This window comes from Amblyomma americanum, chromosome 1 (assembly GCF_052857255.1).
Source record: "Amblyomma americanum isolate KBUSLIRL-KWMA chromosome 1, ASM5285725v1, whole genome shotgun sequence".
Taxonomy (NCBI): Eukaryota; Metazoa; Arthropoda; class Arachnida; order Ixodida; family Ixodidae; genus Amblyomma; species Amblyomma americanum.
Genome location: NC_135497.1, coordinates 15,055,253 through 15,074,058, shown reverse-complemented (window position 1 = coordinate 15,074,058; position 18,806 = coordinate 15,055,253). Strand labels below are relative to the sequence as shown.

The following is an 18,806-nucleotide window of genomic DNA, read 5'->3' as shown; positions in this document are numbered from 1 at the left end:
TCCTTTTCTCAACATTTTATTTTTCTGTTGCTGTTCTATCCACTTTTCTAATTTGAATCGCTGCGTTGCGCCAGTGGCCTTTTTGTTTGATTGGTTGGGAGCCTCAGGATATTTGCCCAGCCAAGGATAGCTGCTGAGGCTACCTGACCTTCTCTGGGGCTTTTACCATTAGCTATTTCCAGATTTCCTCTTCTCTGTTTTTTACTAGGCAGTTCAATATTTTTAGGCCATCTACACCATCGACGATTTTTCATATTCCTAAACAATCTACAGAAAACCAATTCCATACCTTGAGCTTGGCGCATGATGGCCTTAGCTGCCTATGTGCCATAAAACCCAACACAACCCAACCTCTTAACACAAGAGGTTTACGGTTTGCTCATTGGGTTCCCTTTCGCACCTGTGTGCAATGGCTGCGGATTTTCTTGCTCAGGATTCTCATGGTTACATATACCATCAAGCAGAGTCTCAATTAGGATGTTGCCATTTCAAAGGAGCTTGTGGCATGAGACTTTGCTGAATTTGCTTCGCTTCAACCGCTTATACGTATCCATTGCGACACACAAGGCCGCAAGCAACAGCCATACTCCTGCACTGTCTGCACACTCATTTTCCCTTCACGCAAGCATGCCTTCACAAAATTCGTCACGCAGCATTACGTATGTGCGCTAGATGTGCCACTGTTTTGAGTAATGTACAACATTCTGTGCTAGTGTGCCCATGTTTTTTAACATGAGTGCGAGGCTTTTCTGCACATGCTGAGATCTAACGCATCCCTTGACTGCATGACTTATGCAGCGCTTCCTGAAGGTATACAAACTAAGAGATGCACAATAATAAGGTTGCTTTTGGATTTCTTATAGGACGCAGGCCTCCTGAAGCAGAGATAGACAATTTTTTTCTTCTACTATGCGCTTCAGGTCAAGGTCCGACATCTTTAATGTAAGGCTAAGCCCGCTTGCTCCTATCCACAAGCGTCAGTGCCACACTGGTATTTTTTTTAATAATGAACTTTACATTTCTGCAAACCAAAACCTTTAATTTGAAACCCAATGTTTCGGAGCCTGCTCGGCTCCTTTTTCAAGGGTGACTGGGGCAGTAGCTAGAGTATTTAAGTATGCATGGAGGGGGAAGAAGACGCTGGGCTGGCTCTGAAACGTTGGTTTTCAAATGAAAGGTTTTGGTTGGGGATGTGTTAGAGTTTATTATAAGTCATGAAACCCAACCAGACAGACAAATCTGTCAAAATGTTTAGTTTCCAGTCACAGTGGTATTACAATGGGCTCTGCAGATGTGTCTTGCGATTTTCAAATGTCCAGTTTTCAGTGCCTTAGTACTTCATTTTCTCACATGCATAAACTCCTTTACAGCATACGACCTGCCATGGTGGTGCATTCTGCTGCCGAGCACAAGGTCATGGAATCGATCCCCGGCTGCAGTGACCATATCTCAACACCCATGCGCTGTGCGATACGAGTGTATGCCGGGGAACAGCAGGCACTGGTCGAAGTTAAACCAGAGCCCTCCACTACACTCTCTCCCTTAGCCCTCTTGCAGCTTTGGGATGCTGGACCAGTGCAAATATCACTCAAGTATTTTTAATGCCAGAGCATTATTTGGCTCATTGAGCGAAAATCCCGCAGTCATCAGAAATCCATGGCAGACATCATTGCCCCTTCTGGTTCAGTAGGCCATCACAAGGCAGGGGTAGCCTGAGAAAGGCAAGTGGACTTCCGCGGCGAATGGAAAGAGGTTTGGAGATGCCCCTCCTCCTCTCTGCTGGATAATAAAGCAGACTGCCCAAGATGGAGGCAGCTTGGCCCCGGCTTGCACTGGGCGAGGGGTCATTATGACTGCAGTTATACATGCTTAGACTACTTAGCATAACATTTCAGGTTGGTGCCAGACATCATAGTCTAAATGAAAGGAACAGATTTCCACTGCTTTTGACCTGAACCTAGCAGGATATCAGTGCTTTTCGAAACTAAATCCCAAGAAATACGTCCGATTGGGGCTTCAATATACTGCCCCACCTTCACAATTGTGCCTGGATATCTGTGAAGTGCAAGCAAAACTAACTTCAGTTATGCACATAAGCAGCTGCTTTACTGTATATTTTACACCGTGACTACAATGCATGAAGAGCATTAAAATAGTAGCGAGAAGCTACAAAGGCAGGGCAAAGCATTCGTGATTCAGTCCCAAGGTACATAATGGCAAAAAACTACCAGTAATGTGAAAAATGGCCGGGGAAAGCTTGGACGGATGCCTTTATTCGCAACGAAAGACGCGCATGAAGAACAGAACGGCCGCTTGAGTGCTACAGTACGCTGAACTTGTGTTGTTACAATCAGTATGGCAAAAGGCTGCGCATGCTTCACTGCAGAAATACTTTTCGAAACGTTATTTGGCAACAGCAACGGCTAGTTAAAGCGACACGCAAGCAGATTTTTCTCCGAATTGAAGAGAGTCCTTGCAGATGCATTTACATCAGACCGGAATTGACGTAGGCCGGTGGAAGGCCCTTTTTACCAGAACGGCTAGGTCGGCTCAGACGAGAGTCATTCGGTTTTATGAACACCACACATTTCAGTTCGTTTCGTCGTCACCAAGATCAACTTCACCATCGTCTTTCATCTCAGCATCTCCAGCTGAGACTGCTTCAGCATCGCCAGCTGAGACTGCTTCAGCATCGCTAGCTGAGACTGCGTCAGCATCGCCAGCTGAGTCTGGGTCAGCATCGCCAGCTGAGGCTGCGTCACCAGCGCCAGCTGAGTCTGGGTCAGCATCGCCAGCTGAGGCTGCGTCACCAGCGCCTCCGTGCTTTTTAGCTCGAATGGCGTCTTTTTTCGTCCGAAACTGCGCCAAGTTGCCGCTCAGAGCGTCAACGAAGCTCTGCAACTCCATCTCCTCCATGGCGGATATGATGTCGGCACCCGTCACAGTCTTCCTTTTGCCTTTCATTGCAAAGTTGTTGGCGCACGAAGTGGTGTAGAGAACGAACACGCTCGCCGCTTTCGCCAACGCTGCTCTTGCGTCCTTAGAAACGTTCACGCCGTCTGGAAGGGCATCTTTGACGATGCGGGTAACAACGGAGAGAGGCAAGTTGAGGTCCTCGGGTCGCTCTGCCATCTTGCCTGGTGTCAAAATCTCCCTATAAATGCACGGTACCTAAAAATGACTATTTGTCACGGCAGCAACCACTACACAGTACTTCGAAGCTTTATATATACATATATATAAATATATATGTTATATATATATATATGTAGGCTCAAGTGAGGCGATGAAGAGCAAACAAAGCGACGGCCCACCGTCTAGAGCATGGTCTAGAGAATCATGGCGCGCGCGCACGCGCTTGGACACATGTTGGATTCTGATTGGATTGGTTTGCAATCAGAACAAAATATTTGTTTATAACATAAAATAATTACACACAAAATGAATTATTTTTGCTAACATTTAAATTTTTTTGAAAACTTCACGGCCGACGCCATCCGTGTCTGGAAAGGAAGCGCGCAGTCGCGCCTCTGCTTTGGCTGCTGTGAGCTTCAGCATGCTTTGGCTACTTTGGCTTTGCATTAGTGTTCGAATAGCCAATCTGGGCACGCTCGCGTTGTCTGCGGTCCGAGCTTCGCTGGCGTCGCTGCCGGTTCTTTGTACTGGTTCTTAAGGCATTTGCTAATGGGAGACAGTAATTTTGAAATGTCTGATGGAGACGGTCCCAACGACGTTGTTAAAGGCGGTTTTATGCACCGCAATCGAGGTACCGATGGTTTTCCGCCAAGAGGCCCCCCGAGGTGATGCCGCGTTCTGCAACGCTTTTCAGAGCCTGCCGATTTTTTTTAATGGCGGAGTCTCGCCCGCTGTAGTACTATTCATTTACTGTTCTTTGCATCACATGCAGTGTTGAGGCACGGTTAAAGCAGTCTTTCCTTGTTGGTGCCTGGTTTGTTGCTGCACCCAATGCGTGTTCTTTTTTGGTTACGGTTGATATGTTTGTGGTGCAAAGCGCATCTCCCTGTGCTAGCGTGGAACGCGGATTCGTGTCCTTTTTCGTTTTGCTCTCCCTGTGGCATTTTGCGTGTTTTATTTCTATCGGTAGGGATATTTTTAACGATAAATATTTTCTTATTGTAGGACTAATTGGATTGCTGCCAATGTACGTTTTTTTTTTTCGCTCGCAAGCAGTCTGTTATAGGCTACTACTATCCAACAACGAAATTACAGGACCTAGCGTAATGAAGCGCTAGAGATGATTGCGGACACGTGCGCGCATAGTGCGTGCGACCATTGCCATGTGTTATTCTTTCCACGAGGGTTTCATTTTGGAGAGGAGATCGGAACAACGCTTGTGCGGCCCCGTGTGCTCTACAGTGAGCCAAAGATGGGGCACCAGTTTAGCAGTTGCTTGCGTGTAATGTTGGTGTCAGTTGCGGCTAAACCACCTCGTGGATGGGTGTTTGTCGAGAAAAGTCGCCACAGCTTGAGCGGTTCAGGGTACACGCGTTCAGGCCTGCCCAAGTCGATTTTTGCTCGAAGGCAGGCGGGGTGTAGACCTTTCCATCGGGCGAGAGGGACGCCGAAAACACCCTCTCCAGGCTGTTGCAAACCGGTACCGCTGCTGCTTCCACCGCGCTAGCGCGGGGTGCACAAAAGACACCAACGCGCAATATGGTGACGCCCAAGACCGTATTGGAAAGTTCTGTAGGTGCAGTTAATCTATTTCCTTTACACACTTCCTTGAGAAGAGTCATAGTTAAAGCAGTCGTAACCTGGGCAACTACAGCCTTTGCAGTTGAAACTCCAGGAGCTCAATGCTGGCCATTACCTTGGTGACAGGGCCTTTGTGCACCAATGTTGTAAAGTAGAATTGATAGTACCGCAGTGAAATGTTGCACACGGCTTCATGCATCTACACCCTGCCAGTTTAGAACTTTGCGCGAGTGTCGACTGCCATGCGCAGCAGCGCCAAGGCGAAGCAGAGCGGAAATCGGGAGAGGGAATGAGCACACATGCTGATGATGCCGCTGGAGCTAGCATCATCTGCTTGGCTGCTCTGCTTTATGCCAAGCAGCTGCCGCGGTGGCTGAGTGGTTATGCCGCTCGGCTGCTGTCCCGAAAGACGCGGGTTCGATCCCGGCCGCGGCGGTCGAATTTCGATGGAGGCGATATTCTAGAGGCCCATGTACTGTGCATTGTCAGTGCACGTTAAAGAACCCCAGGTGGTCGAAATTTTCGGAGCCCTCCACTACGGCGTCCCTCATAGCCTGAGTCGCTTTTGGACGTTAAACCCTCACAAATAGCGAATCGCTTTATGCTAAGCAACCCGTGTGAAGCAAGTAGTTTTATAGCGGAGTTCTCAGAGCGTTTTTCGTGTTTATTTGCTGTATGTTTGTGGCTCTTGACTGGCGCAAACGTGTTAACATACCAAGCGGGACACTATAGTAGGATACAGCTCAAAAAACAGCAGTTAACATTGGGCCACGGTCCGCGGCATACAGTTTTACTCCGCTAGCCAGTCACAAAAGTAAACGAAATATGTTTGACTTTATTAAACAAGCCAGGGAAGAAAATTCTAGAGCTTTTAACATTTTTCCCATGATTAGCTTATTGTTTAGGTGACAAGAGAAGTTTTAACAACGGCCTACGTTTTTGCCGTGGAGGAATTCTGTGCATCGGTCTTAAATGTGGGTGGAGCTTCACTGCAGACATCAGTTGTATCCGACTATAGGCCCCAGTTGCATTTGCGGATAGTGTCTTGAGAGCGTTTGTTTTGATGAAGTTAATGTGCCAGTACTGAGGGTCCTTTTCAATTTTTCGTCGGTAATGATTGCAGCTGGTTTTTGAGCATGCTGGGCTGTTCTCAAATGTGTGCTCATTTCAGTATCAACCATGCTATATGTAGTGGATAAAAACAATTGGTTGCAGCTCCTTGGGGCTCCGATAGCTGGGTCATAGCTGTGGCAATGTCCAGGCAGCATATAAAACTATCTGGAAAACAGGGAAGAGAGCAACATGCATCATGCCATGAAAATCTTGGAGCAGGTTGTGTTATTAGATAACAGTGCACTACTGTGGTGTGCTGCTGCGTGGTTCTTTGCTTTGTTGCATGCTGTGCTGTGGGCCTATTAGGTACGCCCCCCATACTGTTGGGAAGTTAACGTCTTGTACATTCTTCCTTGTGCAATCTCTGAGCCTGAGCTTTCTTTCACCCTCATCAGTTCTGGTTTTGCACCACAAATTGCAGTGAAGAATTTGGGGAATATGCCGTGAAAGGGTAAATGAGTCAGCATCTATCATTGTGTAAGCTGTTTCTGTGGCTTTTTTTTTTTTTTTGAGGGGGCTTCATGTGCAGTTTTCGCTATTTGAATGCAAGATTTCGTGCCTCTCTGGCACTTCTAATCTAAGCTGAAATTAGCTTTTCCACACTGCTGTTCTACTTTTCATGCAAAACCTTGCTGGTGTATATGGCTTTCAAGTGATCGTTAAAGCAGTTATTTGGGTTAGTTGGTCAGTCATCGTTTGAGGCATCTTGACTGGTGCAAAAAAGACATGCACCTGTATCCTGACCTCCCTCTTTATTGCACTAATCGAGATGCTTCAAATAAAAATGCTGAAAAATTTTATGATAAGCCAAGAGCATGTCACAGTCATTCGTAACTTGTGAGGTCTTCTCAACCTTGTGCTAAACTTTGTGCTTGTGTGTTGCACAGTTTTGGGCCTCGAGGCCCACCGCCACGATTTCGTGGCCCTCCGCCAGGCATGATGGGGCGACGTGGGCCTCCCCCAATGATGCGGCCCATGATGGGTCGGCCTCCTCCACCTGGCTTCCGACCTCCCTTTGACCCCAGTTTTCCACCTCCGCCCAACATGGGTCCACCACCCCCGATGGGCATGGGGCCACCACCGGGCATGGTACGGTCTTTTCATTGACTTTGTGACTTGCACGACTCTAGACCTCTAAAGAAAAAAAAAAATTCTGGTTCCTTTTCGTATTCTGCAAAGGAATAACGGTGACAGCCAATGCATTGCATCTCTGCTGTATGCTCTGCTGCACACAGACTGCTCCAGTTCCTGGAGCTTTTGGAGGCTGGAAGTTGATTCCCATTGTTGCTCAGAAAGCGAACGCTCTTCTACGAGGTGCGGGTGAGGTACTTAATTGGTCCTTGCCTCCCACGTTGCACGGAGCTGAACTGAGCCAGCAGGCCTAGCAACTCCTTTTAATGCGAAAGTGTTGAGCTCGTGAGGTCGCCAGAGTCTAAGGCAGGCTGCCGTGGCTCTGTTGCGTCGTTCATCCCTGGAAAGTACCAGGAATGCCAGCGGCGGAGGCCTTGTGCAGCTTGAGAGAACGGAAGATTTCCATTTCTCGTGGAGGCCACCAGGAGCACCTTGAGTGAGTGTGACGTCATCATTCATCCTTGACGAAGCGGAGTCAAAATTTTCAATTACTCGTGGGTGTGTCGAGGAGCAGTACGGAGTGATGCCGTCATGTGGATGGTATAAAGAGCGGGTGCTATTGTGTTCCACTCTTAAGGCGGAGCTTAATTATCTCTCAAGTTTTTCTTTCTTCCTCTAGGAACAAATTGCGCAGTCTTATAAACTGAACACAGAAACAAAGCTGACTGGGCATGCGCAAATTTTCAACTCAATTGAAGGTTTACGCTTTTACTGCCAGCCTCATTTCCTGTGTTCAGCTTTTTAAGTTTGTGTGATTTGTTCTTACTGGAAGCCATGGACCAACTGGCCCATCAAGAAATACTACAAAGTCGGCTCTTTCTCATTGCCTCTGGATCCCTGCTGGTTAACTCGGTCTTACCGTTAAGTAACGGAGGATCCGCATTGTACAACATACTGACAAAAAGTTTTGTCACACCTCATCAGGTGCGACAAAGCTTTTTGAAACATGATAGGAAATCCAGCCTTCAGATACAGTCAAACCCACCTATAACAATATTGAAGTTCCATAAAAATACCATTGTTATAACCGATAATTGTTATAACAGGGTTGTGCCTTTAAAAGGCAAACATGACAAACTTTGCAGCATTTAATGACAGGAAAGGGCTGCAGAGGCTAGATCGTTCTAATGCCTGTAAAAGCTCGTTATTTCGAACTTCAGAGGACCGGAAAAAATGTTAAAATTATTGAATGATCCCGAAAACATAAGAAGCGCTTGCATCATGCTATATTTATCTGGTGAAAGACTGGACAACGGTTGCTTGCTTTTGAGATGAGGATGGTGCGACGATGATTATATTTCGCATTTTCATAAATGTTTTATTGCATGCATACTGTAGGAAACGTCGAAGCAGAACTGCTCAAAGGTGGCAAGGGTTTTTGCGCTGTAAGCGTAGTTTGGCTGGTGCGGTTGTAGCGTCTCCATGTTTTTTTGTTTCTTTCAAGGTTGACTTTCACTGACCAGATTTAATTGTTATAACCAATAATGTGCTATGACAGCATTGCTATAAGCGTTTTTTTTTTTACCATGGAACACAAGGTAGAGCTGACGGTGCCGCGACTGACCATTGTTATATCCGATATACAGTGGGGACCACTTATAGCGTAACCGCTTTTAGAGCGGAACCGGTTATAATGCGGGTTTTTCTGACCACCGGTATTCCTGCCCTAGAACTCAATGTTTAGGCAGACCACTTAATACACAGGGGCGAAAACCAGAATACCGGTTAAAGCGCGGTTTTTGGTAGCCGAAAGGTGCAGCCCGCGGCAGAGAGACCATAAGACGCGTGCGATGAAAAGAGAGAGGGAGAAGAGAGCAGGTGGCCCCGGCGGCCTCGAAGTACCTGAAGGAAGGGGAGGCGCGTACGTCATGCTGGCAGCGCCTAATCCGGTCGTGTGCTAAACAGAATGCGGGGTAGAAGCAGTAGCGCAGCTGCCATTTTTATTTTATTTTCCAGCAGTTTCTTTGTTGGGTTCAGTGCGTGCTTGGGCTCTCTGCTTCTGCCGCCATGGCGTCGGCGTCTTCAAGCGACATGAAAAAGCAGAAAGCATTGTCACTTGAAACAAAGGAATGCGTTATCAAGGACATTGAGTTCTTGAAGCGGATTAGCAGAGCGATGTCGTCGATGAGGCAGTCAACGCTGACGACGTGTGGTCCGGCCTCGTTGAGGGAAACAGACACTTTTGAAGAATATGTCAGTGCTGATGAAAATGAGCTGGCTGTCTGTGAGGAATTGAGCACGGATGATGCGATTGTTGTAGCGGTGCACAGTGGCGTGGTGCTTGCGACCGAAGATGAATCGGACGGGGGGGACAATGACAACCCAATGCTAGATGTGCCGTGCAAAAACGGGCTCGAATACCTGAGCAAAGTGAAAATGTACTGTGCAAAAAACAGTTACAGCGACAAAGCGCTTCAGTATTCCAAGTCTTGTTGAGGACGAAATCGTTCAAACTGCAGTGAAAAAACACCGCCAAACGAAAATCACCGCATTCTTCCACTCCTAATGCACTTGCGATGCAGACTTTCTTGGTGCTGAGGTGAAATTGTTTTTGTGTGTGTGTGTGTGAAATGTGCAATAAATTGTGTTTTAAAGGTAGGTAGCCCGTTTCGCATGCCTGAGAGCCTAAAACGCGCTGTTTTGGTTATAACATGGTACCGCTTATAGCGCAGATTTTCGCAACTCCCACAACTTACGTTACAAGCGGTCTACACTGTATTGTTATAACCGGTGTTGTTATGAGTTTGACTGTATATTTTTTTTTGCAACAGCTAGATATCCGTTCGCTATGAATACCAGATCACTGAGATAACTGGCGCCAATGCGCTACACTCGAGACCGATCCCCAAATATGTAAGCGATTCCTCCTTAGCAGCCCCATAGAGGCTCCTTAGGGGTTCCTTAAGGGCTCCTTAAGGTGTTGTTGTTCAGTGGTACACATGCCCTCGTTATGCCAGCCTTTTCTTGAATTTCAAGAATGAGTGAGGCCTCTGGCGAAATTCTGCCAAGATTGAGTACAGAGCTTTCTGGTAGCAAGCACTGAGGCAATACAGTCGGGCATGGTCGAGACTAGGCGCATTTCCTTATGGGGTGATGTGGCAGTCTTGAGCTTTTTTGGTAAAAAAAAAATTTGTCTAAAATGGTTTCTCCAGAGAGAATTTCTTTCTCCAAAGGGGCAGTTCCCCCCCCTCCCCCCCCCCCCCCCCCCCCCACCTCTCCCATTAAATCTGTCCCTTAAAGGGGCTGCGAAACACTGCTTGAACGGATGCTGGCTATACCTCAGATGGATTCTTTATGTAACACAAATGCTGACTCAAAAAGAATCTATGCCTATTAACGTAGTTTTTCAGTGAAGAAATTTCAAAGCATAAGCAAACAAAATGCTGCCCTCAATGCTATTTTCTTTATTTGTTACCACAGTTCTCAGTATGTTTACTGTTTGTTCAATCAAGCTCAAGCAATGTGATGACATATCCACTTATAAAAACCGCCACTGTATGGTGACACAGTCAGCGTCATGAATTTGTTTTTGCGAGCTAATTAAAATATTAACAACAGGAGTATATGCAGTACGACCGATGCTAATGGCATCTCTACAACTCGTTCTATGCAGCCAACAGGCAAAACAATCCACTGATTATTTGTTTCGGGGCTCCTTTATTGTAAATATACTCAGCATTAATCCTTACCTTGTCATGGTTAATGCAAAGCAATTATGAAAGTCCAAAAAGCTGGAAACCATATTTCACTCTCCAAACTTAATGATTCTGGTGCCCCGCACAACGAGTTATAAAGGGAAAAACTGGCAGAAAGCAAGAAGATGTTGCTTGCGCAAGCAGAAGCAGCTACAAGGCTGACCCACACAGAGCGAACTTACGCGGTGAACTTTGTGTCCAACACCAGCGTGACGGAACACTGATGTGTCGTTGCCGTGCTGCACCACGTGGCGAAAAACAGGCGGCCGCTGCCGACATGATTTCAGTGTAACTAGAAACGGCGTGATTCTGTTCCCAGTAGAATGCATAAAACAAACAGCTTTGCAGTTAAGCCATTGTTTAGCTTTAACGTTAATTTTACAGTTTTCATAAGATAACAGACTGTAAGACTCAAAGAAATCGCCCAGGCTGCTCGCACTCTGCAGTGGTAATGTGATCGGGTATAATGAGGTCTATCTGGAGCATGTTGCTGGTGTTGCTGTGTGAGGTGCGGCAGCGTTTTTGTGTTCTAGAAAACTATCGTCTGGACTGCTGCGATCAATTTATCAATGTATGCAATGCATGCGGCTTTTGTTTCCTTGTTCCCCTTAGCTGGTTAGCAGAGTTAAGGGGGGATGCAGGGCTAAAATACAGATTTTCGGAAAAAAATTGTTTTTAAGTTTAAGTTGTTTTGGATTGCTGGTTTAATGAATATTCTCACCAAGTTTGGTTGTTATCTGAGCAGTAGAAAAGAAGAAATTTTTCTTTTCACAAGGCGGTGGTACGCATTTGACGTCAAAGGCGTCTATGAACTCTCTTCTCAAGAAGTGGCCGCAGTGCGGGAAAAAAACGGAACGAAAAGTGAATGCCCACATTAGAAAGTTTCTTTTTCGCGCTTTTTAGTCATAGGAGACTTATCGAGACTAAGCAAGGACACTAAGGAAAAACTAAAAAAGAAAGGCATATTTCTTGCCGCGGCAACTGCAGAGTGGCTGGCAAACCGAAACAGGAACTTGGATTGGCGAAAAAATACCACATGACCACCCAACGCTGTTTGTGCGCCATTCGGAGTTGCTCCCCCTTTGGTAGTGTTCGATGCTTGCTATCTGTTACGTATTTTTCCTTCTGTGAGTTTACTGCGATCAGCTGGTAGCCGGTGGTGTGACCGGAAGGTGCCCGCAGCGAAGGCTTCAACACGGGAGAAATTTCGGAAAGCAAAAACCCACCACAAAAGCGAGAGGCCTACACAGCATTGTGCGACCGCCAGCAAGTGAGCGTCTGATTGTGTGTTCTCCCGGCCCAAGCCTGCCGCAGGCGACCGACGCGAACCCTTCAAGCTCCGATGATGGTTCGTTACCCGAAGACCGAACTTGCATCACTAAGAACCGTGGAGACTGCAGCAGCCTTGGCTGTACTTGAATTTAATGAGGGTGCACATGACATCAACAGAGTGTTTGGCCAGCTGGAACTAAAACATGGAGTCCAGACGATGAAACACGTTCAGCAAGCAACCCATCAAACTATTTCACGAGCGAAGGCAAGGGCGATGGACAGCTCTGAAGCTAAAAAAGAAAAGAAAAGAAGGCTTGAAGCAATCGCCACTGAGCAGCATTGTGTTGAAGAGGAGGGCTCGACCTATGGAGCAGGGCACTTTGATTAAATTTTTTACCCCAAAAATAAAACACTAGCATGTTTTGAAATCTTTGAACTCATTTTTCTCAGTTTTTGCTTTTTAGGAAAACAAAACATTTAGGAAAACTATCATTTGAAAACTGCATCGCCAAAAGCTGCTTTCAAAGTGGTTTCTTGCCTGAAATTTTCTCAGGAACAAGGTAAGGTACTTTTTAGGTACTAAATATTTTTAGCCCAAAATATTTTGAGATGTCTGACATATAATGACAACAAAAAATTTTGTTTTTAGAGTGATGACATTTTTACAGAAACGGTATAAAAAACGTGGCAGGCCTTATCCTGCACTATAAACTATCTAGAAAATATCTAATCACAAACAATTAGTATGTCTCCATTATTTTTGAAATGATAGTTTTCCTATGCTGACACACCTGATTGCTTCTGTTTGAGCTAGGGAGCTGAAATGTTGAATATAGTCTTATGAGAAGAACCTGCACCATCTTTGAAAATTTTATCACAATTGGTGCAGTAGTTCAAAAGTTGCCTCTTCAGTCTAGCATCCCCCCCTTAAATGCAGCAGTTGGAAGTCGGTTGTCATCGTGTCCTGCTTGGCCTGCACCAACAGCCCGCATTGGCCACTTCCGGCAAGCAGCTGACTGCCCGGAGAACATATCTAGCCTGGCTTGATCAGCGGCGAACAGGCACCAGGCGGACATTCGCTAGTTTTTCGCAGGCAAATCGCTTTACATGTGTCGGCCTTAAAAAGAACATTCATTCATTCATTCATTCATTCATTCATTCATTCATTCATTCATTCATTCATTCATTCATTCATTCATTCATTTATTGCATAGCTTGCAAAATACTAACAAACATTGATGGACCCATAGCCGTTGGCTAGTAATGGGTCCATGATCAACATGGGATACAAAATAAATGCAGCACGCAAACAAATGAAACAAGAAATACAATCCATAACACAATAACTCATAACATGCATAGTTTGTACAAAAAATGAATATAAAGCCACTTATCATTCACAATATTTCTGAAAGAAGAACCTCTTTAAAGCCGGAGCAAAATTAAGGGCTTGCTTTATGTTTAGTGACAAAGAATTCCAAATAAGAGTGCCGTTAAATTCTACGAGCCTTTTTCCGTACAGGTTTTATTGTTTTATTTTAATGCCTAGAAATTTTGAAATAAAATTTCCTGTTCTTGGAACTGTGCATGTGAGTAATGATCTGAATGGTGATTTCCCTACACACCCCTTGTTTTTCTGAAGGCGCCCCGTTAATTTGTAAGGAATTTCTTTTTTACACACTATGTGGAATTTTTGCTTCACAGTAGTGGAAGAAAGGCATGTACAGGCGCGGCCAGAATAATACGGAGCACAGGAATGGTCGCAGAACTGCGGAGAACTGCTTATGCGCGCTACGTAGCATGAGTGTCGGGAACTATGCGTATCGGCATGCGCAGAGAGGCGCCAGGGCACGGACCCACTTTTTTGCTGCAGGCATATCAGCATCACTGCTTAACGTATATTCTGTATGCCTGCAGCAAAGGAAAGGCTGCGCGCTTCGTAGTGCAACACAGCTTGGTGCTTGATGCGCGACATAAACTCAGGCCGCTTGGAGGGAGGCACCACCTGGCGGAATTGCTCGGAACAGCTTGGCATCTTTCGAGCAAAGATAACGCCAGGGTTGAAGCAAAGAGTGGGGCTCTGTGGCAGGCACTCTCGCTGCGCGTGGAGAGCCAAGTGTTTCTTTCTGTCGTTGATATATGACGCTTAGATGCAGTTTCTGGTATCCATCCCGATGTCGATGCAGGCACAGTCACTCTTCCTGAGGCCTTAGGGTTTAGAGATAATAATAGTCATGTAAATAAATCTGCGGTGGAAATTAGCAAAAAGCGATTGGAGGAATGGTGGCTCAAAAGCATAGAGGTGACATAAGTTTTAAAGTGTAGGAAGACTTATTTTAAAGAAAATGGCGATATTTATTAACAACTTACAGCAGAGTTAAACAAAAATAAAGGAAAAAAAACAGCATGGTGGCAACTACCACTGCCCCGTTTCAAAGGGGACGCTCCTACCTTCCATCCATCCATCCATCCTCGATGCGTCGCCTGTTGCGTGCTCCGTATTATTCTGGCTGCACCTGTACATGAAGGAACACGTCGTTCATGGCTGGCTTTTGGTGAAAGAAAGTAGGATTTTCATATAAAATAAAGTACAGTGAATACGACGACAAAGTATAGGCTTTACTTAAGCAGAAATGCAACTTTCATCTCTTTCAGAAATGCAACTTTTACTCCAGCTTGCCCTACTGCATGCTGCAGATTTGTTGAAGGAAATCAAGAGGACTATTTGTCTAGTCTTGTCACTGCATTCTTTCTTCAGTAAGAACCCTAAATGCCTGAGTGTGCACTTAAGGGGGGAAGCTGGTCTTAGAAAAAAAATGTTAGTTTATGAAGGCACAATGAGATCTTTAAGAAACATGTATTTTTGCGTGCTGATTCCAAATATGTGATTCAGTTTTTCGTAAAACAAGTCCTTGTACACTTATAATGTTATAGAGCTTTCAATAAATTTTGCTGCAGGAAACTTGCTAGAACACATGCCATTGGCTTGTTTTGACATCAAGCTACGCAATACAAAATTATTATCCTGCCTATCATAGAACTTGAGTTACAGGGTTTTGAATTTGCCACTTCACAAACGGGAAGAAAAGCTTGTATTCGTGATGATTTCAAAATCCTATAACTCACCTTCTACAACAGGCAGGCTGATAATTTTACTCTTATGGCATAGCTTGGTGTCAAGAGAAGCCAATGGCATGCAATCTAACAAGTTCCCTGCAGCAGAATTTCCTTCAAACTCACGGCAAAATGTTGCATAACATATTGCATAAGTGCACAAGGACTTGTTGGATATAAAATTAGATTACATATTTGGAATCAACGTGCAAAAACATGTTCCCTGAAGATTTCATGACCGTGACTTCATTAATAAGAACTTTCTTCCCCCCTAAAGACTACTTACGTGCTGTGGATGAGAAAGCATGCACACAGGGTGTTTGGCTACGGCGATGGCATACTGCTCAATGCAGTGGCCAGCAAAGCTGATCTGTTGGCGCCACCCGAAAGGAAGTTGGGAGGCGACGATACTGAAACCCAGCTTGAGAAACTTCAGTTTAGTGTGTGGGGTGTTGTGCTGCGGTGATGGAGTCGTGCTGTAATGAAGTGGCCAGCGAAGCTGATCTGTTCGCGCCGACCTGGGTTCGAAATTCTTTTTAGGAAGAAATTGTATTTAAGAAATTTTATTTTTCTCTCTTTACTAATGTAGGCACTGCTTATGACGTCATGAGGCCACATGGGTTTTTGGTCTGTTTCTCGTGGACAGAATGCCGGATTTTCTGACTAATGAGCTGTATGATGCTTTCGCATTAAAAAAATCGGAAGATGCTGTCGAGTTGAAGCTGAAACCGGTCTAGGCTGACAAACGTAGGTGCCTTTTTAAGGAGTGATCGATGGCTGTGACGTTCAAAGTACTGCTGCCACTGGTACTCGCTTTGCAAAGTATTTACCAAGATGGTGATGACATGAGCAGTGAAGCTGATGGACTTCTGTTACAGCCAAGTTCAGAAAAAACAATTCCTGTTATTACACTTGTGGATAGTCTCCTGAGGCCATTGGGGCGTGTAAGCCATGTTATCCAGGCAATGACAACGACAGCCGTGGATGTTTGTCTTGTGATAGAGGCAACCACGGAAGCAATTGCGGAGCTTTCCTTGGAAGCAGTGCTCAAAGAGCAAATGTCAGCAGAGAAGCTATCTTGAAAATGGCAATTTCATGGAGGTATTGTAACGGACGAGAACAAGAACAACCTGACACGTCGGTTAAGCAAGTACAGAGGCCTAGTTCTTGACAACCTTCGGGAGCGACTTGTTGACCGTACCAGAACTCTGAGATCTTTCGATGTGTGCCTGTCGCAAAAACAAGAGATAATAAACTGGAGGGAAGTCCTCCCAGTCGTCGGCTTGCCGTACGACGAAGAACATGGGAGAAATTCAGATGTGGAGGCAAACATCTTGTCTGAAGGAGGATTTGACATCCACAGCCAGCACTTCTGTCTTCACTTCTTGTTTTTCTCCTCTTTGTCGCTATGTCTCCCCAAGTTACAAGATGATGTTAATCATCTTTTGTTGCCACCGATTTTCACAGCTCCACCCTTTGAGCGCTCCTATTCAGCCCTTAGGGGGGGTTTTCCTGTCACAAAAAAGTCTCCTTCTCCTTAACCTCATGAGTGAGCTGCTGGGAATCACTGTTCAAGGCCTGGAACTGCCAGGTGCACAAGATGCCACTGACAATCGCCAACATGTTTTTATCTGCTTTATCGCAAACGTGGTGGCATGTTATAGCAAGAAACTCTGGTGAATGTTCGGAATATGGTTGAGAAAGTGCACATATTTTAAGATGGTAGCATTAAGGGTCCCATGTCGCAGAAAAGCCAGCACCAGCATCATTGGCAATGTGTGAAAAATCCATGAAAAATGCCCCAGAGAACCGACCTAGGTGGCAGATGGTCCATCTAGGTCATGCGACCTTGTGACTTCATCACAACCTGCATGCTGGATTGCGAGCAGACTGCTCACTGTTGCAAGTGGCAGTTAAATTAATGACTGGTTGCGAGAGCTTGCTTGGGAAGAGCAACTGGGTCTCGTAGGCCCCATTGTTGGCAGTACCTGCCATCGCAGGGCAGTGGCGCATCACTTGACTATGGCGCCACTGCGCCAGGAGTGGAACGAGGACTATGAGGGATCTTTGAATGCGAAATAGAGAGTGACCAATACTGCACATAAAGTAAAACATCGTTAATTCGAAGTGATTGGGACTTGGAAGTCATTGGGACTGTGAAAAACGTTCAGATTAACCGGGTTTTCGAATTGACTGATCATGGCTAAACAATGGGACCCAGGCAAAAAATTTAATTGCGTGGACGTGCTACCTTTGTTGGACGAACTTCGCAATTACCGTATACTGCCGTGGAAAAGCCCCCCCCCCCCCCCTCACTCGTAGCACTTGCTGCGTTTAAAAAGCTGACTCTAAATACAAGCCAACACACAACCCCCCCCCCCCCCCCCTCCCTCCTTTTCCCCGCTTTGTCCCGACACCGTGCTTAGCTTTGTAGTTTCCTGCGGGATGGCATCGCATCATGCGTGCAACTGAAAGCAATAACGGCTGCCTGAAGCCGATGGAGATTAAAAGCAAAAAAATGGCGCTCCACCCTGCCTGCCACCCTGCACTCTTTGCGGGCACGGAGTGAGAATAGTCACATCTTGGGCAAGCGCAGACATGTGTTTCAGTGACTCGCAAGTTTTACCCCCCCCCCCCCCCCCCCAAAAAAAAAAAAAAAATTGGTTTTTGAGGAAAGGAAATGACGCAGTCACTGTCTCGCATATCTCTGTGGAAACCATGCCCTGAAGGAAGGGAGGAAGGTACGAGTGGAAGAGGAAAGCAAGCAAGCTGTACCATAGACTAGTTTTTATGCTGGGAGTACTGGGGCTGATGCGCTTCGCATATCAAGCATCTGCACCGTTCAGATGCTCTGCCTCTTGACTCCGAGGGCCGTCACTTCACTTGTTTACGTCAAAATCAGGATGGGGCATTCCCTCATAGCAGCCCGGATCTTTGAATTAACCAGGCTGGTGCAGGCTGGCGTTTCGATTTATCCGGTCAAATTTGCATTAGAAATTATAGGACTGCAGAAGTTCTTTGTTAATTCGAAATCCCGGATAATTCAGTTATCGAGGTCTTACTGTATAGGTATAATAATAGTAATAATAAATAAGTAGGTATTAACCCCTCAATTCTATCGTGTCATACCCTTAGGCAGAGCTTAACTGTCTCCAGTTTCTTTTTTTGGCAGTTTAGATTTTTTTTATTAATAGGAAGTACATAGATGCTGATGTCTTGGTTTATATTTCTTTGACCAGTCAAGTTACTGAGTGAATTGGCGGGATGTGCAAAGTGCCTGTACATGCTCAAGTGTCATGAGAAAGGGGTAAAGCAAATAGGAAGGATAGTAAAGATCAAGACTGAAGATCAGGTCACTGAAGGTACTGAAGAATTTTTGGAATTTGGAAGCAAGTAGCCAGATGAAGAGAAGGAAGGAGCAGGTGGTTTAAAAGGAGAAGCGCTGACATGGACTGGGGGCAGAACGTTGCTGCGGGGCTGTCGGGAGGCGGCACCGTTCGTTCCAGTGGCCTTCCGTTGAGGCGTGGTTCCCACCGGCTTCTGCTCCGGTTCTGCGGGTCATGACGGTTTTTCTGTCTACGGAACGGGGGCCCTGGACGCAAGCACCAGGAATGCCGACGCTGCCGGTTTCGCCTAGTTTTGCCTTGTTGGTCTGTTGCCTTCGTCTATGGTCTGAAGGCAACAGACCATCGATGCCGAGCTGCAGGTGACATGAAACCATACATCCGCTATCTCCTGCGATCCGCCTTGACATCTGTCACCACC

General features: G+C 45.9%; 2 protein-coding genes across 2 annotated transcripts in view; one reads left to right on the top strand and one right to left on the bottom strand.

The window, feature by feature from the left end:
- Positions 1 to 2,253: 2,253 nt before the first annotated feature.
- Positions 2,254 to 3,355, bottom strand: Chrac-14 (DNA polymerase epsilon subunit 3 Chrac-14). The gene has a single exon (XM_077643132.1). The coding sequence runs from the start codon at positions 3,130 to 3,132 to the stop codon at positions 2,590 to 2,592; it is 543 nt and encodes a 180-aa protein (XP_077499258.1). The 5' UTR covers positions 3,133 to 3,355; the 3' UTR covers positions 2,254 to 2,589.
- Positions 3,356 to 3,586: 231 nt separating this feature from the next.
- The window catches only part of LOC144110263 (transcription elongation regulator 1-like), a 151,089-nt gene continuing 135,869 nt past the window's right edge, over positions 3,587 to 18,806 (top strand). Inside the window, 2 exon segments of the mRNA XM_077643107.1 lie at positions 3,587 to 3,800; positions 6,717 to 6,918. Coding sequence (XP_077499233.1) covers positions 3,685 to 3,800; positions 6,717 to 6,918 — 318 coding nt within the window. The 5' untranslated portion in view covers positions 3,587 to 3,684.